Here is a 17875-nt window from a genome sequence, read left to right as displayed (position 1 = left end):
GTGTGTGTGTGTGTGTGTGTGAGAGAGAGAGATAGAGCGTGCGTGAGCAGAAAGCCCCCCTACTTTGGCTCTTTTCTAATGCTCCCTCCCTGAGCCTGTTTCCTGAAGAGGATGCTTTGGAAGATTATTTATTGTTCTCGACTTTGTGTGCAGATTCCTGTAACGAGAGCATTGCTTAAGGGTCTGGGGAGCTGGGGGTTTGGCATCACAGTAGTTGGGGCTGCCAACGGTACTCTATCAAAAAGGCAGGCACTTTTCCCCATTTCTGTCCCCATCTTCTGGGCTGTGTGGCATCTTGTAAGATGGGATAGGAGGCAGGGGGTGAGCAGCACTGGCCAAGGGCCTTGGCTTCTGGAGGGAGCTCAAGCACTGGGCAATTTCTTTCGGTGTCAGGCTTGCATAGTGGCTCTGCCTGGCATCCCCACTTCTGTTCTCTGCCAAATCTGACCATCCTCTAGGACCTGCCTTGGCTTGTACCTCCTTTGTGAACCCAGCCAGCCCTGAGTGAGTGGCCCTCCTTGGAAAGCCAGGAGGACTCCTGTTGCCTGATCAATCATCTTTCCTTCTCTTGCCACCAAACTTTCCTGCCTCTGTCTGGCCTCCCCATGAGGTCCAGGTTCTTCAAGGCAAACTCTGTTCACTCTCCTTATTTCCCTTAACATCTAGATCAAGATCTTGCTCTGGTGGGACTTGAGCACTTGCCTGAGAATGAAGGCATCTCCTCCAGGCTTGGCCCACAGTGAAGTCAATCAGTGTTCATGCATGAGATGGAGAAGCTCTCCACCTACTGGCTGTTCCCTCCTGTGTCCAGTATATTCAATTCAAGCAATGCTTCCTGAGGGCCTAATACATGCTGGGTGCCACGAGGAGTAGAGAAGTAGATAAGGCATGATTTCTGAATCAAGGGGGCAGTAGTAGCTCTGATAAATCCATTTTAATACGGAATGCAGTTGTGCAGTGAATGACCTGCGTGACTCCGCGGTCAGCTTTCTTGCGCTGATGGAAGGGAAGAGTGGTTGGACAACAAACAGCATCCCAGCAGCGGGATGTCTGACACCTTCAGCAACAGCAGGGAAAGGCTTGAAGATGATCATTCATGCATGCTCATCCTGAGGGATGCGCCAGGTGCCCCTGCAGCCTTAGGGGGAAAGGTATGCTCTGCCTAAAAGGACGGGCCCGGAGACCTTAGTGGGATACAGACCCTTCGAGTCTCAGGACTGTGCTGGCCCAAGCCTCCACTTGCCTCTGTGGGATGATGCTCTCAGGTCTGCTCACAGGGCTGCGGGGGAATCAGGGGCTCCGCAGATGTGTCTAGGCCTGTGGGGTTGAGAGGGCAGGGGCAGGTTTATTGTGATGTGGGGGTCTCCTCGTTACGCCTATTAAAGGAGGCAAGTTCCAGCTTTCCTCACTGCCTGCCTTGCGGGAGATTCCCACGCTCATAAATGGCACTAATAACTTTCTCCTGCCTTTTATGTTGTCGGGCGGCCTATCATCTGCCTGATAAAAGGCAGGCGTGTTAGCGATCTCGATCTCCGACGTGGGCCCCGGTGTCCTTTGGTCCTCCCACATCCGCGTTCCCGGCACCGGTCTGCCGAGCTGAGCCATGGCGAGCCGTTCCTACCGCGTCAGCTCCGGCTATGGGGTCCGGAACTTCAGTTCCTGCTCGGCCATTGTGCCCAAGCCTGGGGGTCACAGCTTTTCCAGTGGCCTGGCTTTCCTCAGGGTCAGTCCTGGGCGACCAGGCTACAGGCGTCTCGGGGGCTTTGGCAGCCGGAGCCTGTGTGCGACGGGGTCCCCGCGAATCGCGGGGAGTTGTGTGCAGCCCCTCCGCAGTGGGAGCACCTTTGGCTACCGGGCAGGGGGCCTCTGTGGCCCCAGACCGCCCTGCATCACCACCGTGTCAGTCAATGAGAGCCTCCTGGTGCCCCTCAACCTGGAGATCGACCCCACCGCGCAGTGCGTGAAGCACGAGGAGAAGGAGCAGATCAAGAGCCTCAACAACAGGTTTGCCGCCTTCATTGACAAGGTGGGTCTCTGGGTTGTTCCCTGGGGCTGTGGCTTAGGAAGGGGCAAGGGACTTGGAACCCAGTGATGAGCTGGGTTCAGATTCTTGGAGTCTCGCCTGGCTACCAATTAGCACGTGGCCCTGGGAACATGGCTGAATCAGACGCATGGTTTTCTTTCTTTCTTTTTTTTTTTTTTTAACATTTTTTATTGATTTATAATCATTTTACAATGTTGTGTCAAATTCCAGTATTCAGCACAATTTTTCAGTCATTCATGGACATATACCCACTCATTGTCACATTTTTTTCTCTGTGAGTTATCATAACATTTTGTGTATATTTCCCTGTGCTATACAGTATAATCTTGTTTATCTATTCTACAATTTTGAAATCCCAGTCTATCCCTTCCCACCCTCCACCCCCCTGGTAACTGCAAGTCTGTATTCTCTGTCTGTGAGTCTATTTCTGTCCTGTATTTATGCTTTGTTTTTGTTTGTTTGTTTGTTTTTGTTTTTGTTTTTTAGATTCCACATATGAGCGATCTCATATGGTATTTTTCTTTCTCTTTCTGGCTTACTTCACTTAGAATGACATTCTCCAGGAGTATCCATGTTGCTGCAAATGGCATTATGTTGTCGGTTTTTATGGCTGAGTAGTATTTCATTGTATAAATATACCACATCTTCTTTATCCAGTCAAAGCTACAATGAGGTATCACCTCACACCAGTCAGAATGGCCATCATTCAAAAATCCACAAATGACAAATGCTGGAGAGGCTGTGGAGAAAGGGGAACCCTCCTACACTGCTGGTGGGAATGCAGTTTGGTGCAGCCACTATGGAAAACAATGTGGAGATTCCTCAAAAGACTAGGAATAGACTTACCATATGACCCAGGAATCCCACTCCTGGGCTTGTACCCAGAAGGAAATCTACTTCAGGATGACACCTGCACCCCAATGTTCATAGCAGCACTATTTACAATAGCCAAGGGGCATGGTTTTCAAATGTTACCATGAGACTCAAAAGCAGTGCTGGATGTGAAACCACCAGACAGAACAGGAGTATTTATTGCTGCAGCTTACCCAGCCCAGCAAGAGCGTAGTGTGTGCCTGTGGCCCCATCTCCTGGATCTCAGCCATCACACAGTGAGGGAGGTGGGTAGGATGGGCATCTCTGCTTAGGCTGGTGTCTGACCCCTCCTGGAGGAGATGCTGCCACCCCTAGTGTCCCCAGTGTGGACAGGGTAGCTGGAATAAGGAGGAGCCAGAAGCTCCTGTCCTGCTCCTCCCTGGCTGGGGGATGTCATGGGAAGGCTGAGAATTTCCAGGACATCTGGCCCAGATGCCCTCCCCCACTCAACACTTACACAGATTAAAGACTACAAGATGAGAAACTTAAGAAGAGAGTCGTGGAGTGGCTGTCGAACTGCACTTTTCTGATGTTGCAGTCTCTGAGCCTGCCTTCTGGTGGGGTACCTAGCTCTGGCTTCCTCTGACCCAGTGATGGCCCTCCTGAGAGCCCGCAGTCTGATCTCTGGGGCAAGACAGCCACCGAGGTCCACTGGAGGAAGGGCTCACCTCCCAGAGCTAAATGGTGTGCACATCCCCACCTAGGAACTTCATAATAAGGCACACACCAGGGTGACGGGGGTAGGGGTGGTGGAAGCTTTGTTCCCAGACAAACATCACCAGTGGGAATAGGCACACCTGGCAAGCCAAGACGCTGGACATCCCTCCTAACATGCTGCTGGCTGTCCAATCCACTTTTCCCTTCCATCGGCAAAATGACGCTGGGCTTAGGATCACGTGCATCATTCATTACACAAGGACACCTACCAAGGGATGGGGGAGGTTGAAATCCAGCCCATGCTATGCTCACTGGGCTGTGTGCCCTGGCAGGGGGGCTGCATCTACCTGGAGGTGGCATCTGTTTCTAATTTGCTCAACAGCACGGGGAGGGCCCTGAGCATGCAGACTTGAAGGAATCGTTGCGCGTGGCCTTTTGGGCATCACCAGGGATGCAGTCCGCCCCCTCTGTTGTGAGGGGTCATTTCCAGTCTGGAGAGAGACTCACACTGCTGCACCGGCTGGCTTTTCTTCCCCTAGGGGTGCAGACAGCCGCCCACCTTGTTCCAGCATCCTTCCTTTAGGATGAACTCCAGGTTGCAAACCATGTTGCTGTGGTGGGTTCAAGTGTGCAGAGCAGGTGAGCCAGAGGGTTTGGAAGCCCAAGGACGATGCCTCTTCAATAATAAGGGTTTTGATTCCTTTTCGCACAAGCACAGGCAGTTGAGAGCTGTTCTATACCAGGCCTGGGCTTCCAGAAATTTAGGGCTTGAGAGAAGACTGCCTAGTTTCGGGCTGGCAACTGCGTGCTGCCAATGCAGCCAAGCGGAGAGGCCTGCCTGCCGAGAGGTGGCGCTGCTGAGACTCACCTCCAGATACAGCCCAATGTTGCCCAACCTGCTGGTTTGTCTGGGTCAGGGAAATCCAGATTCTTGCCTGAAATCACTCACTTATTAAATGTTGGCAATGAATCAAATTTTTATAAAACAGTGTGCAGGCCAAATAAAACATGCCGGTGGGCCAGATAGGGCCTGGGGGCTGCCAGCGTTCCATTGCCGACGTATTCTCACTGCCTCAGTTTACAGTGAGGCTCAGACAGATAGAGATCCAGTGGACTGGTGAGTGGCAGAGTTAGGTAATGAGAAATCTCCAAATTCCTGGTCCAGAGTCCCCCTCCAGGGCTTCCTCTCCCCAGGGTGAGAGTGAGGAAGAGTCATGGCGGGTGCATGTTAAAATCACTGCCATAAAAATGCTCCCAAACTTGGCAGTTTAAAACAACCCAAATATATTATCTCATGAGGCTGAAATTAAGGTGTCAGCAGGGCTGCATTTCCCTCAGAAGCCCTAGGGGAGACCTACTTGCAGGGGCATGAAGGCTTTGGGCAGAATTGAGTTCCACGTGACTGGAGGACTGGCGTCTCTGTTTCCTTGCTGGCTGGCTGCCAGGGGTTGGCCTCTGCTTCTGGAGGCCACTGCATTCCTTGCCTCACAGCCCCTTCTCCCTCCATCTTCAAAGGTGCTAATGGTTCAGCGCTTCTCAGGTTTCAAATCCCTCTTCTAGTCCTGCTTCAGAGCATCTTTCACTCTTCTGTCTTCTTATTCCACTTTAAAAGGCCCATGTGACTACTGTGGGGCCACCTGGGTAATTCAGGATAATCTCCTAATCTTTGGGTCCATAACCTTGATTCCACCGGCACGGTCCTTTTTGCCAGGTAACGTGACATATTCACAGATTTCAGGGATTGGGATATGGACATCTTTGAAGGGCCATTTTCAGCCTATCACACATGGTCTGGGATATTTTTTGCAGGAACAGATGTTACAGCATTCTGTGCAGAATAAATAAATCACAAATAAATTGTGTCCTCTTCCTGGGAAATGGGACAGGATGAGGGGAAATTCTTTGGAGAACAACTGTGACCTGAATTTTCTGACTTGGCCAAATAATTTGGCCTCTTGGGGGGAAGATCACGGGCTGCTGAAGATCAAAGGTCGTCTCCAAGGTCAGCGAGAGATCTGGGGGACTGGGCACCTCCCCGGGCTCCTCCTGAGTCTCTTTCTCCCGACCTGGGCGGCAGGTGCGCTTCCTGGAGCAGCAGAACAAGCTGCTGGAGACCAAGCTGCAGTTCTACCAGAACCGCGAGTGCTGCCAGAGCAACCTGGAGCCGCTGTTCGACGGCTACATCCAGACGCTGCGGCGGGAGGCCGAGTGCGTGGAGGCCGACAGCGGGAGGCTGGCCTCGGAGCTCAACCACGTGCAGGAGGTGCTGGAGGGCTACAGGAAGAAGTGAGTGTGGCCAGGCCAGGAGTGCTTATAGGTGTGGGGTGGGTCTTGGCTGGGTTCATACAACTTTCCTGGAGATGGAGATGGACATTTTTGAAATTCAGGGTCATCCCAGGCTACCTACCAGACGGTTCAGCTTTATCAGCCTGCTTCATCTTGTCTCAGCTCCCAGCTCTTGCAGCCTCATTCTGGGAACTGGGGAAAGATTTGCAGGGAAGAACTTCCATTCTGCGAGAGGTGGGTCACACATCTAGGGCACTGACTGACCCAGGGATGGAGAGAGAGGAACAAATGAAGCAGGAAGATGGAGATGAGCAGGGCTGGAGAGTAGAACTTGAAGCAGTCAGCGCTAGGATGGGCAGCGAGGCGAGGTCCCTGGGGAGATATCTTGAAGATGATCTGGCTGATGCCATTCAAGGTATCTGATCAACTTCGAGAATTCTTTCATTTGCTCTGCAGATAAATCACTGGGCTCTTGTTCTGCAAGGCTCCACAATTCAAAGGCCCATGGAAATCTTTGTTTTAACTTGGCTTGTTTAGCCTGGCTGTTACCTAGTTTAAACTCGCTGGGTCACTAGTAACTCCTTCTCCTTTATCTGGTAGGTGTGTACAGATTGAAGGGTGATTTTGACGTAATCAGTCCTTGTGATTCTACTTGGAAGAAATTGAAATTCTGGTCTTGGAAAAGCAGATTTTAACATCCAGATGGACCCAACAATGGGGTTTCACTTCCCCTGGGGGGATGCAAATGCAGACACAATTTTGTTTGCAGGTGTCAAGGTCCGTCTCCCACTCTGGGGGTGTGAGGGCCGGTAATTATAGAGCTCAGAGTTTACTGTAGCCCCAGTTACCCTGCCATTAAAAAGCTGTGAAAACCATGCTCTGGGAATCCTAGTCCTCCTTGTCATGCTGGGGCGGGGCTGCTCCAGGGACAAGACCTCACAGGCAGGAGCGAGAGAACGGCCCGGCTGGTGGAGGAGGGCTGTGGAAGTGCCCCCAGCAGTCCAGGCGTGATGGGTGGCTTCCATGACTTCAAGGCTTTGGATGTTGGGAGAGAGGGGAGGGAATGTCATGGAGTGGCCACACGGAGCTCTACATTTTGTAGTTTTAGGGTTGAAAGGTCCCTGGGAGTAACTGTCTTTCATTCACCTCACAAATATATTTACTGAGTGCCTGACCGCACACCAGGCAGGTTAACCCAGGATGCAGCCAGATTAAATGAAGAAGTTTTGCAGAGACTTCAGCCTAAGTTTGGACCGGAAACCAGGCACCTGGACTCCATAATCAGCGTTGTTTTGGTGGGTTCTTTGTGGCTGAGAAACAGAAGTCCAGAGAGGCTAAGCCTCTTTTCTTAAGACACACAGAAATTTGAGGGCAAGACCCAGGAGCCTTGAAAACTTGGGGCTTGGCTGGCCAGCCCAAGACCCTCATTCCCGGGGGCCTCTCCTCCTATCCTCTCTCTCCTCAGGTATGAAGAAGAGGTGGCTCTCAAGGCCACGGCTGAGAATGAGTTTGTGGTGCTGAAGGAGGTGAGTGACTTTTTCCACACGGGGAGGAAGTAAATCTTTCTGGGTTCTCTGAGACTGGGCATCTTACCGAGTTCGCGTCAGTTCAGTTGTGGTGGCCAGGCCCTCCAGTCCCCTGGCAGAGGGAGGCTTCTTAAAAAGAGACCTCATCATGCTGCTGTTTGGCTTTTTGTAAACTCCCTAATTTGCTGAAATGGTCACCTTCCAATCAGTTTCACTCTCTTGTGGACGTTACCTCCCAGAATCGAGTGGTATTGGTTCTCAACTTGCTAGTGACTGTGAACTGTGGCCCTCATTCAGCACAAGTGCAGACGATGAAAAAATCAGAGGAAAAAACTGCTAATGATTTCCCTTTGGTTTCAGATGGGTGTGTTGAAGTGTATGCTAATGCTCTTTAAAAAATGCTGTGCTTACCAGAAACACCTTAATTGTTAGTGATCACGGAATGGAGAGAGGGCTGGTAGAAAATCTGCCAGGAGAGGCGTGACCTTGGTCTCAGGCAGGAGAGTCAGCTGCTTGGGTGTTGGGTGGTGCCTGACCTGGGCATCAAGGACCACCTGCTGGGGAGGTGCCCCCACCCCCGGCTCTGTGGCCACCACACGGTCACACTCTGTGGGCCAGTTTGGCTTAGCAACAGCAACCTGACATTTTGGACTGTCTTACTAGGCTACTTAATTTTGTAGGATCCCTAATTCTGGAGGAATTGGAAAGAAGTCTGTAGGGGTCAGACTTCTCTCCACTTCCTATCCCAGGTGGTCCCACTGATGCTTATGTGATGGGAGAGGGGTGGGCCAGGAGATGGCCTCAGGGCCCCCGACAGAATGCAGAGGTCCGGGGACTCCAGTCGCCCCTGTGCCCCACTCTCCTGTGTGTCTCCACTAGGACATTGACTGTGCCTACCTGCGCAAGGCTGATCTGGAGGCCAATGTGGAAACCCTGAAGGAGGAGACGGGCTTCTTGCAGTCCCTCTACAACGAGGTGAGTCTCTCCCCATCTCACAGCAGGTGGGGGAAGGGGCAGAGGAGGGTGTCCTTGGTTTTCAGTTCTGGTTCCTTGGTTCTAGGAAGGGTTGTGCATTTCTTAGTCTTCGAGGGCCCCCACATCTTTTCCTTTTGTGACCAGAGGAGATTTTTCTCTTGTTCAGATATCCTTTTAAAATGGAAATGGGTGATGCTCTTCCTTTATAATGATTTGACTCTGATTCATTGCCTATTAATAGAAAGTGGAGATTTGACAGTACAGATAAAGGTGTATATATGATATATTCTGATTCCTCCAGAATTAGGGATCCTGCAGAAGTAAGTAGCCTAATATATATCTATATATAAATCATAGCTTATTAATTCAGGTGAAAACCCAATTAGAAAACCCAAGACTCTAAACCTATCTGTTACTTGGTGGATTGGATTTATAAATAGTCACAGCTGATCTGGATGGTTCAGACTCCAAGTGGAGTGACCCAGTTTGTCTCTGTCCATAGAAATCTATCTCTGTTGATCCAGGCACTAATGGAATTCCACCGTATTTATTGCCTTCAGATCATGGTTCAAATTCTAGACTTTTCTTCTTAAAGTGACACTTTAAAAAAATTTCCTGCCTTGCCAGTAGTTTTGTAATTCGTTTCCTGAAGTCAGAGTTAGAACTCATTTTTGGTATCCCCACAGAGACGGGAATTGGAGGGGGTTTGGAGCTGAGAACACTGGGTGTTGTCTCCTACAGGAAATCTGCCTCCTTCAGTCACAAATCTCTGACACCTCGGTGGTGGTCAAGATGGACAACAGCCGGGAGCTCAACATGGACTCGGTTGTGGCCGAGATCAAGGCTCAGTATGATGATGTGGCCAGCCGCAGCCGGGCCGAAGCCGAGTCCTGGTACCAAACCAAGGTGACCTGGAGGGCCGGGTTGCCCACTGGGCAGGGAGGATCTCCGGAACCTGAGCTTCCCCCAGCAATGCACCCTTGTACTCAGAGGGGCTACGGTGGAGGTCCGAGCAGAGCAGGGGCAGGAGGTGGGACCATCCCAAAAGAACAGGGGGCTGGCTCTCCTTAGCGACATCTCAGCACCCTCTCCAGCCACCTCGCTATCATGGGCGGTTTCTGCATGTCTGTCTACCACCCCGCAGTGCGAGGAGATGAGGGCCAAAGTGACGCAGCAGGGCGAGAGCCTCCGCAGAACCAAGGAGGAGATCAATGAGCTGAACCGGATGATCCAGAGGCTGACGGCCGAGGTGGAGAACGCCAAGCAGCAGGTCGGCTGGCTGCTGCTTCTGGTCCTCCTTCTGCTTTCCTCCTGCCTTGAGGGGCTCCTGCTGTCTTTGGAGAGGCTTGTATTTTAACTACTTGCATCTAAGTAGTTAAAGTGCTCAAGACATTTAGGGAGCAAATTGGTCTGTCTACCTTCTCTGAATACTGCTCTCATTGCCTCTGTATCCCTTCACCCTTTTTCTCCTCTAAACACACTTTAGACCTTATGGTCTGATGTTCTGTTTGTGTCCTGCTTTCTCTCTCTTTCCCCACCTCTCTTGTTGGACTTGAGGTGCACAGACCTGAACTAGTCACACGCCACTCTGTTCAAGGGCACACTAACAACATCTGCACGTCCCTCATTTAAAATTGTCTTTTGTCTTCAATTCCATTCCCCTCCATCCCAGCACTCATTCTCATGTACTTAATATAGTCCCTCTTTCATATATATATATATATATATATATATATATATATATATACACATATACACACACACACACACTTCGTATGTATAAACGTCACATAAACTTTTTAGTGTCTTAAGTTTACATAATGATATTATGCCATAAATCTCATCTCATTCTGATTCTTTCCTTTGCTAGCTGGAAGTCTTTAAAATCCATGCGTATCACTACGGATGGTCTGTTTCATGATTTCTGTTGTAGTGACTTCTGTAATACTCATAAACCATGGTTTCCTATCCATTCCTCTATTGATGGATATTTACTGAGCTTGCCTCCAAGACTTTGCTACTACAACAGTTGTAGCATGAACATTTTAATATATTTTTATGTATATTTCCACGTGCACCTGCATGAGAGACGTTTTGAAGGTATAAAGCAAGAAATGGAACTGTTGAGCTGTAAGATAGTCACTTACTTACTTTCCATAAGTGCCCTCGGAGTACCATGCCAGCGTATGCTCCCATTATCAGCAACTGAGGGCTTCTATTCCCGCACTTGCTAATTTATTATCAGACTTTTGAGCCCTTGTGGATCTAATAAGTGCCAGCAGCATCTGACTGTTACTTTAATTTTCATTTCCAGCTTAACTATAACAAACGTCTCCTCATTCACTTACTACTCACTTGCCTTTCCCTTTCTAAGAATTGCCTGTTCATATTATCTGCCCATTTTGCTGCTGTAATTTCTGTTTTTTTCTTGGTAATTTGCAGTATTCCCGTGTCCGTTCTATCTAGATTATAACTTTTTAATCAATTATACATGTTGCAATTAATCTTCTCTCAGTCTGTCACTTGGTCTGTTTGCTTTGCTCTGGTTTCATTTATTGAACAGAAATCCTTAACCTGCATGTGGCCAAATCCATCAGTTCTTATCTTAACGGCTAGTACTTATGAACGTTTGAGGCCATAGAGGTCTCCTTGTACATTTTTGTCTTCTACTAGTTTTGTAGTTTTACATTTCACATTTAGGTCTTTAAACTCATCTGAGCTTTATTTTTTTATATGTACAGGGAGTAGGGTTTTAATTAAATTGTCTCCATATAATAAGAAAATGTATTATATAATCCATCCTTTACCCACTGGTTTGTCATACAGCCTCTGTCATAACACTGAGTTCCCACATCCCCCTGGCTCAAATTCTGTCCTCTCCTCTCTGCGTAGCTGTTCTCAGCTACTGTGTGAGATGTGTCACAAGTAATTTGTTATTACGAAGAGCTGAAGTAATGGAACATGAGAATGGTTTATTTTCTAGAAGTAAAATTGGAGAAAATTAGAAGTTATCCTTGCATTCTGATATGCTTTTTAAAAATACTTATTTTATTGTAGTGAGAACACTTAACATGGGATCTACCCTTTTAACAAAGTTTTAACGGTACTATACGTTATTGTTGACTCTAGGCACAGTGTTTCACAGTGACTCTCTGAGCTTATTCATCCTGCTTAGCCGAAATGTTATGCCCATTGATTAGTAATCCCCTATTTCCTCCTCCCAGCCCCTGGCAATCACCATTCCACTCTTTGATTCTATGAATTTGACTATTTTATATACGTCATATAAGCAGAGTCATGCAGTGTTTGTCTTTCTGTGTCTGGCTTATTACATTTACCATAATATCCTCAAGGTTCATCCATGTTTCACATATTGCAAAATTTCCTTCTTTTTTAAGGCCGAATAGTATTCCATTGTATACACACACTACGATTTCTTTATCCATCCGTTGATGGACGTTTAAGTTGTTTCCATATCTTGGTTATTGTGAATAGTGCTACCATGAATATGGGAGTGCTATATCTCTTCAAGATCCTGCTTTCAATTCTTTTGGATAAATACTCAGAAGTGGGATTGCAGGATCATATGGTAGTTCAATTTTTAAAGTTTTTTAGGAATCTTCACGCTGTTTTTCCATAGCTGCTGCACCATTTTGCATTCCCACCAACAGTGTGCCAGGGGTTCAATTTCTCACAGCTTTGATAATTCATGTTGTCTCTCTCTCTCTCTGTTTTTTTTTTTCTTTAAATTTTAGCCAACCTGACAGGTGTGTGGTGATTCTCACTGTGGTTTTAATTTGCATTTCCTTATAATTAGTGGTGCTGAACATTTTTTTTCACATACCTGTTAGCCACTTATATGTCTTCTCTGGAGAAATGTCTATTGAAGTCCTTAACCCTTTTTAAAAATTGGGTTAATTTATTTTTATTATTTTTTGCTATTGAGTCATAGGAGTCCCTTACACTTTCTTAGGTTGGGAAGAGAGGAGGAGCCGTGTTAGTGTGTGGGCCCTGTAAAGGCAACATCCCCCAGCATGCTGACCCCTGCGGGCCAAAGAATGAGGCCCTGTACAGAGGCCTCTGAAAACCACTGGGCTTGGCACTAACTGCTGGGGTAGCTCAGGGCAAGTCACAGCCTCTCTGAGTCACAATTTCTTCATCTGCATAATAGGAATAACAATGCCTGTTCTGATGCGCTCAAGAGTAACTTCAAGGTCAAACAAGACAACATCTGTGAAAGTGCCTTGTAAACTAACAACAGTATAAAAATATAAGATAATATCATAAATTATGTTAGCATTAGTCCCGTTCTAGTGCTAACACTCCCTTCCTCTTACGGCTCACCATGGACTTGAGTTTTGCAATAAAATTGGTTACAAAAAGGAAGGAAGAACACTCCAGGATGGCTGTGAATTCCCAGCCTAGTTATTTTAAAAGTTGACCATTTTGAACAGAGGTGATCTAGGATGACCAAGGCCATGGGAGACCCCTGAGGGTTCCCATAGCCTGAGCCCTTCTCAAGCTCCTTCCCTCCTCTCTGCCCCGCAGCGCTGCAAGCTGGAGGCCGCTGTGGCCCAGGCAGAGCAGCAGGGCGAGGCGGCCCTGAATGATGCCCGCCGCAAGCTGGCAGGGCTGGAGGAAGCCCTGCAGAAGGCCAAGCAGGACCTGGCCTGCCTGCTCAGGGAGTACCAGGAGGTGATGAACTCCAAGCTGGGCCTGGACGTGGAGATCGCCACCTACCGCAAGCTGCTGGAGGGCGAGGAGAGCCGGTGAGGACGGGGCTCGGAGTCATTTCACATCTCCACTCGGGGCTAGAATAGCGCCTCCCTGACTCTTATCTCCAGGCAGAGAGAGTTCAAACTGGGAAAGACTCTAGAGGTCTTGGAGTCCAGCCTTTCCCCCCTTCTCAGATAGGAAAACTGAGGCTCAGAGAGGGGAAGGGCTTATCCAAAATCGCATCTTTTTGGTGGGTAAGCTAGAATGACGCCAGCCTGCTGCCTAGCACTCCAGTGATCTCTCCCCTCCTGCACTGCCCCTCCAGCAGCACCTGAAATTCATTCCAAGGCAGCTACTTTACCTGGTGGCTGAAGGGGTGTTTCTACATTCCCATCTCGGTGGGTTGTGAAAGCTGGAATCATTCAGAAGATTCATTAAAGCCATTTGATTTGGGATACACAGACAAGGGATCCTATCAACCTGGATAGCCTGATGTTCAGGACCAACGAACAGAAAGGAACAGCACGGCATCCTTGCCCAGCAGGGAAGACAGGGGCAGACACGCATCCATCCTCCAGGTGACTGGGCGTAGTGTCCCAGGAAGGCTGTCAGAGGCTTCTCTGGGGAAGAGGTGGAAGAGTTGAGGGGGTGGGAAAAGGACAGGACATTTCAGACCGCACTGAGAGTCTGAGCCAAGAATCGGGGCCGGGTGAAGTCGGCATGGGAGGGAGCAATGCGCACGGTACGTGGGCCTCTGTCTGGCCTTGAGGTGGCCACCTCATTGTTGTCTCTGAGCTGGGTCCCACCGGGGAGGGGGAGCAGACTAGACGGGGAGTAGACAATAGAGGTTAAGGTCACGGGCTGTGAGCCAGAGCACCTGGGTTCAAACCCCAGCTGGACACTTGGTAGCTTCGAACCTCTATGCCTCAGTGTCCTAATCTGTAAAACAGATAATCCTAAAATCCACCACTTCAGGCTGTTGCAAGGATTTAATGAGTCAATGGAACAGTAAGTGCAAGGAGGAACAGGTTATTATCAGAATAAGAATATCTCTACCCAGAATGGCCAGGCAGCGCTACGCTCATGGAGAGGCTCCCTATTAACCTGGTTAGTGATAGAAATGTGACAAGAGCAGTTCCCGAGGCAGCTGACCGTGCCTGACCAAAGCAGGTGAACTTTGCTGTCCATTTCCGCAGGCCTTTGGGTGAAGCCACCAGAGCTGTCTCCGCCTTTGCACTCATAAGCCCCGAACCTGCTCACCAACATTCAGTGAGGCACTTGGCATTTGCACCGTGAAACTTAACTTTCATTACGATCATAATCATTAGGATGTTAATATCTCCACCATATAATGAATGATGCATTGTCCCCGACATATGAGATTTTAAAAAGTGGTTTAGCATTTTGTGCTTTGCATATGGTGGCCATTGTCCTTTTAATAGAACTTGTCCTCTTGCATATAACATATGTAATTGGATTACACAAGTCATGCTTATTGCAGAAAATACAGAAATAAGAAAATCAAAGCAGGCATAATCACTCAACTCAGAGGCAGCTGCTGCCAGCATTGTGGCTTAACAGGCACCATGATGGGCACCGGCTAGCATCTGCCTGAAGGGCACAGTTCCAAGGCTGTGGCAAAGCCAGGTTCACGTGGCAGCAAGGTGAGCAGGGAGCATATTTCCCCTGAGAAGTGTGAGGGGAGAAGGGCTCTGAGTTGGGCAGAATGAATCAGAGTAAAGCTTGCCTGGAGGAAAAATATTGAAGCTGGAAGTTAACAAGGGGAGACATAGAACAGAAAGGGAGTTTATGAAGAGCGCAAGTTCTGGTATAAATGTCTCATCCTAGTGAGATGTTTATAGTGTTCACAGCAACCCTTACATTGGATTTACTGCGGGCCAGGCTCTGTTTGCAGGCCCTTTACACACAGAGCTTATGACAATCCTATGAAATCATATTATCGTCCCCATTTTCTAGCTGAGGAAACTGAGGCATGACAAGGTCAGATGACTTGCTCAAGGTCCCCACCTAGTAAGTGGCTCAGCTGGATCTGATCCCAGGTTGGCCTGGCTCTCAGGTTGAGCTTCTTAACCACCACATCCTCCAGCCTTCTTCTGAACGTACCAAGCCCAGTGTATGTCTAGGGTAGCATTTAAAATCATGCAATTAAAAATGGATCAATTTGGATGCTAGGCACAAGCCATTTTCTACCCAGAGGTGCTACCCAGTTAGACAGTAGGTATCCCATCACTTATTCTTTGGCTTTGCTGGAATTTTTAGCAGAGGGACCAGGAGGGTAACCCCATCCCCACTCCATGCCTACATTTCAGTACCCCAAGTTTCCATGGCTGAGAAGCAAACAGAGCATAAAGTGGCCTTTTAGATCCTGCCACCTAACATCCCCCTGTCCTTTGGGGGTCCCAGGGAGCAGTGCTAGCACAGATGCTTTCTGCAACCAGCCCCCACCCCTCCTCTTCCCCACCCCCTCTCCCAGGACGGAGGAGAACAGGACTCCCTGGAGAGCAGAGGAACTGGGTTCTAACTGCTCACTCTCCTCTCCCTTGCAGGTTGTGTGAAGGCGTGGGCTCTGTCAATATCTGTAAGTTTGGCGGGGTGTGTGGGCGTGGTTCTCTGGGTGTCAGTGGCCTTACTATCAGGTGGCATCTAATTTGTGACTGAGCCTCTGTCCACAGGGTACTGAATGAGGGAGCTAGGAGCTGAGAGAAATGGATGGTCCCAAATATTTGGATCCCTCTGGAACATCCATGAAGCCTAAGCTTATGCCCGTGACAAATTCTGACCCACTGATCGGTTCTGCAAGAGTAAAAAGTAGCCTAAGTCAGAAGACACAGAATACTTCTCAAGTGGTAGCATATTTTGTAAGAAAAAAACACGAGATGTATATTTTGATCAGCTGGGGCCACGGAAGGCAACACTTAAACCTACATCTTTAACAATTCAGTGTGTATACAGCCCTTACCCTCGGTGTCTACCTGTTCCCCTCACCTTTCTAGCAACCATATTTCTAGATGATTCCTCTCCTGTGATCAGTCAGTTTTTGCCTAAAGATTTCAACATTTCAAGGTTAGTCAAGTAGAGTTAGGTCTGACTTGCTAACCACATTCCTTCAAGGGGAAGACAGCAATGGGTTTAGATTTTCCTGTAGTTGAAAATCATGTCGCTGGGTCCCACAGCACGTGAGAAGAGTTCATCATTGGTGCCAGGAAAATTCTGTGTCACACCATGTCTGCCATGGAAGAGAATTCTGACCCGGTGTCTTGTTACAGGTGTGAGCCGTTCCCAAGGTGGCGTGGTCTGTGGGGACCTCGGTTCCATCGTCCCTCGTGGCCTGGGTGGCGTGGCCACCAGCAGCAGTGCCCTCTGCTCCCCCTCTGTAGTGGGGGCCTGTTCCGGTGCGAGATCTGTGCGGTTTGCATAGTGGGGGGTGGGACTCTGGACGGATGGGGTCTGCCGGGGATGAGGGTGGAAAGCGGGGTGTGGGGAAAGATTTTCTCTCTCAGACTCAAATGTCAGTGTAGGGGTTGCCCCTTCCTGGGAACCCAGAAATAACTCTCCAGTTTCCTTCTCATTAGAGTTATGATTTACTCTTTGAGTGCAAACCCTGGATTTGGCATGCTTGCCAGCTCTGTTGATTTCTCTCCTCTGGTTGTCGGGGAAAGAATATAAAGGCTTTATGATATAAACTGCTTAGCTATTTTCTTTCCCCAACTAACTTCAGGTTAGCAGACATTTGCTAGGTACCGACCATGTGCTAGGCCCTGTGAGCGGGGACCCAGGTAGGGGACGGCAGTGCGTGGGTACACCCTCCGCTTGGCCTCAGACAAGGGGCTGCGCTTGTCCCCTTAGTGTGGAGGGGGCAGCGGGGGACGTGGAACTGGGACTCTGGGAGATCCCTCACTTGATCTAAGAGATTGGATGTTCCCAGAGCACCCCCTAACTATGCACATGTCAGGATTGGCTGAGGCTAATTAATCTTCCTGGGTTTTTGGTGGTGGTGGTTTGGAATTTTATTGTATTTGGGTGATTCCTATAGGATTCCTTTTCTCTTATGATGTGCGTGATTAAATGTCCATGGCAAAAGGCTCTCTTCTAGTAACCAAGTTAGTGCCCGCGCCCTTCTTATGTTCCCAGCCCACCCAAAGTGTCTCTAAGTGTGGTCCGTGGACCACCATCTACATCGGGATCCCTGAGGGGTGGGGTGGGGTGGCAGCTTGTTAAATATGCAGATGCTGGGCTCCATCCAGAACTACTGAATCAAAAATTCAGGGGTGAGCCCATGAATCTGAGTTTAAACAAGCTTCCAGGTGATTCCTCTAAGAACTGAAGTTTGAGAGTCACTGGGTTTTGTGTGCAGGTCAGGTAATTCTGGCCGTGGAGGTGACTTGCCCCCCAGTTCTCACAGAATCAGATTCATCTCTTTGCGTTTCTCCTCTGACTTTGTCAAGAGGTGAGAGCCAGTCTGGGCCACCCATGCCTGGTGGGTGGGGACAAAGGCAGAGAAGAGGAGGAGAAGGAAGCCTGTGTTCACAAGCACCAGCTAAGTGTCTGACATTTCATTCATTGCTCACAGCTATTGTATTAGTATCTTCATTTTACAGATAAGACAATCAAGGCCCAGAGACATTAAGTCAGTTTCCTAAGATCACACAGCCAATCCAAGATCCAAACTGAGGTCTAGGGAGTGCCAATGTTCATATACTTTCCACTGCCTTGTCTCAGTTGTTCCTTCAGAATAAGCATCTTGCCTCATCAGAATGCTCCTGGACGAGGGGTTCTA

At 48.9% G+C, this 17875-nt stretch overlaps 1 protein-coding gene across 1 annotated transcript; it reads left to right on the top strand.

Moving 5' to 3' along the window:
• The first annotated feature begins 1496 nt into the window (after positions 1-1496).
• On the top strand, positions 1497-17181 carry LOC102531690 (keratin, type II cuticular Hb5-like). The gene is made up of 9 exons (XM_006203009.4): positions 1497-2026; positions 5652-5860; positions 7326-7386; positions 8266-8361; positions 9103-9267; positions 9506-9631; positions 12910-13130; positions 15645-15676; positions 16365-17181. Exons 1-9 carry the CDS (start codon positions 1604-1606, stop codon positions 16514-16516), a joined length of 1485 nt encoding a protein of 494 aa, XP_006203071.2. The 5' UTR covers positions 1497-1603; the 3' UTR covers positions 16517-17181.
• Positions 17182-17875: the final 694 nt, after the last annotated feature.

This window comes from Vicugna pacos, chromosome 12, assembly GCF_048564905.1.
Source record: "Vicugna pacos chromosome 12, VicPac4, whole genome shotgun sequence".
Lineage (NCBI taxonomy): Eukaryota > Metazoa > Chordata > Mammalia > Artiodactyla > Camelidae > Vicugna > Vicugna pacos.
This window is presented reverse-complemented; position numbering and strand designations above follow the sequence as displayed.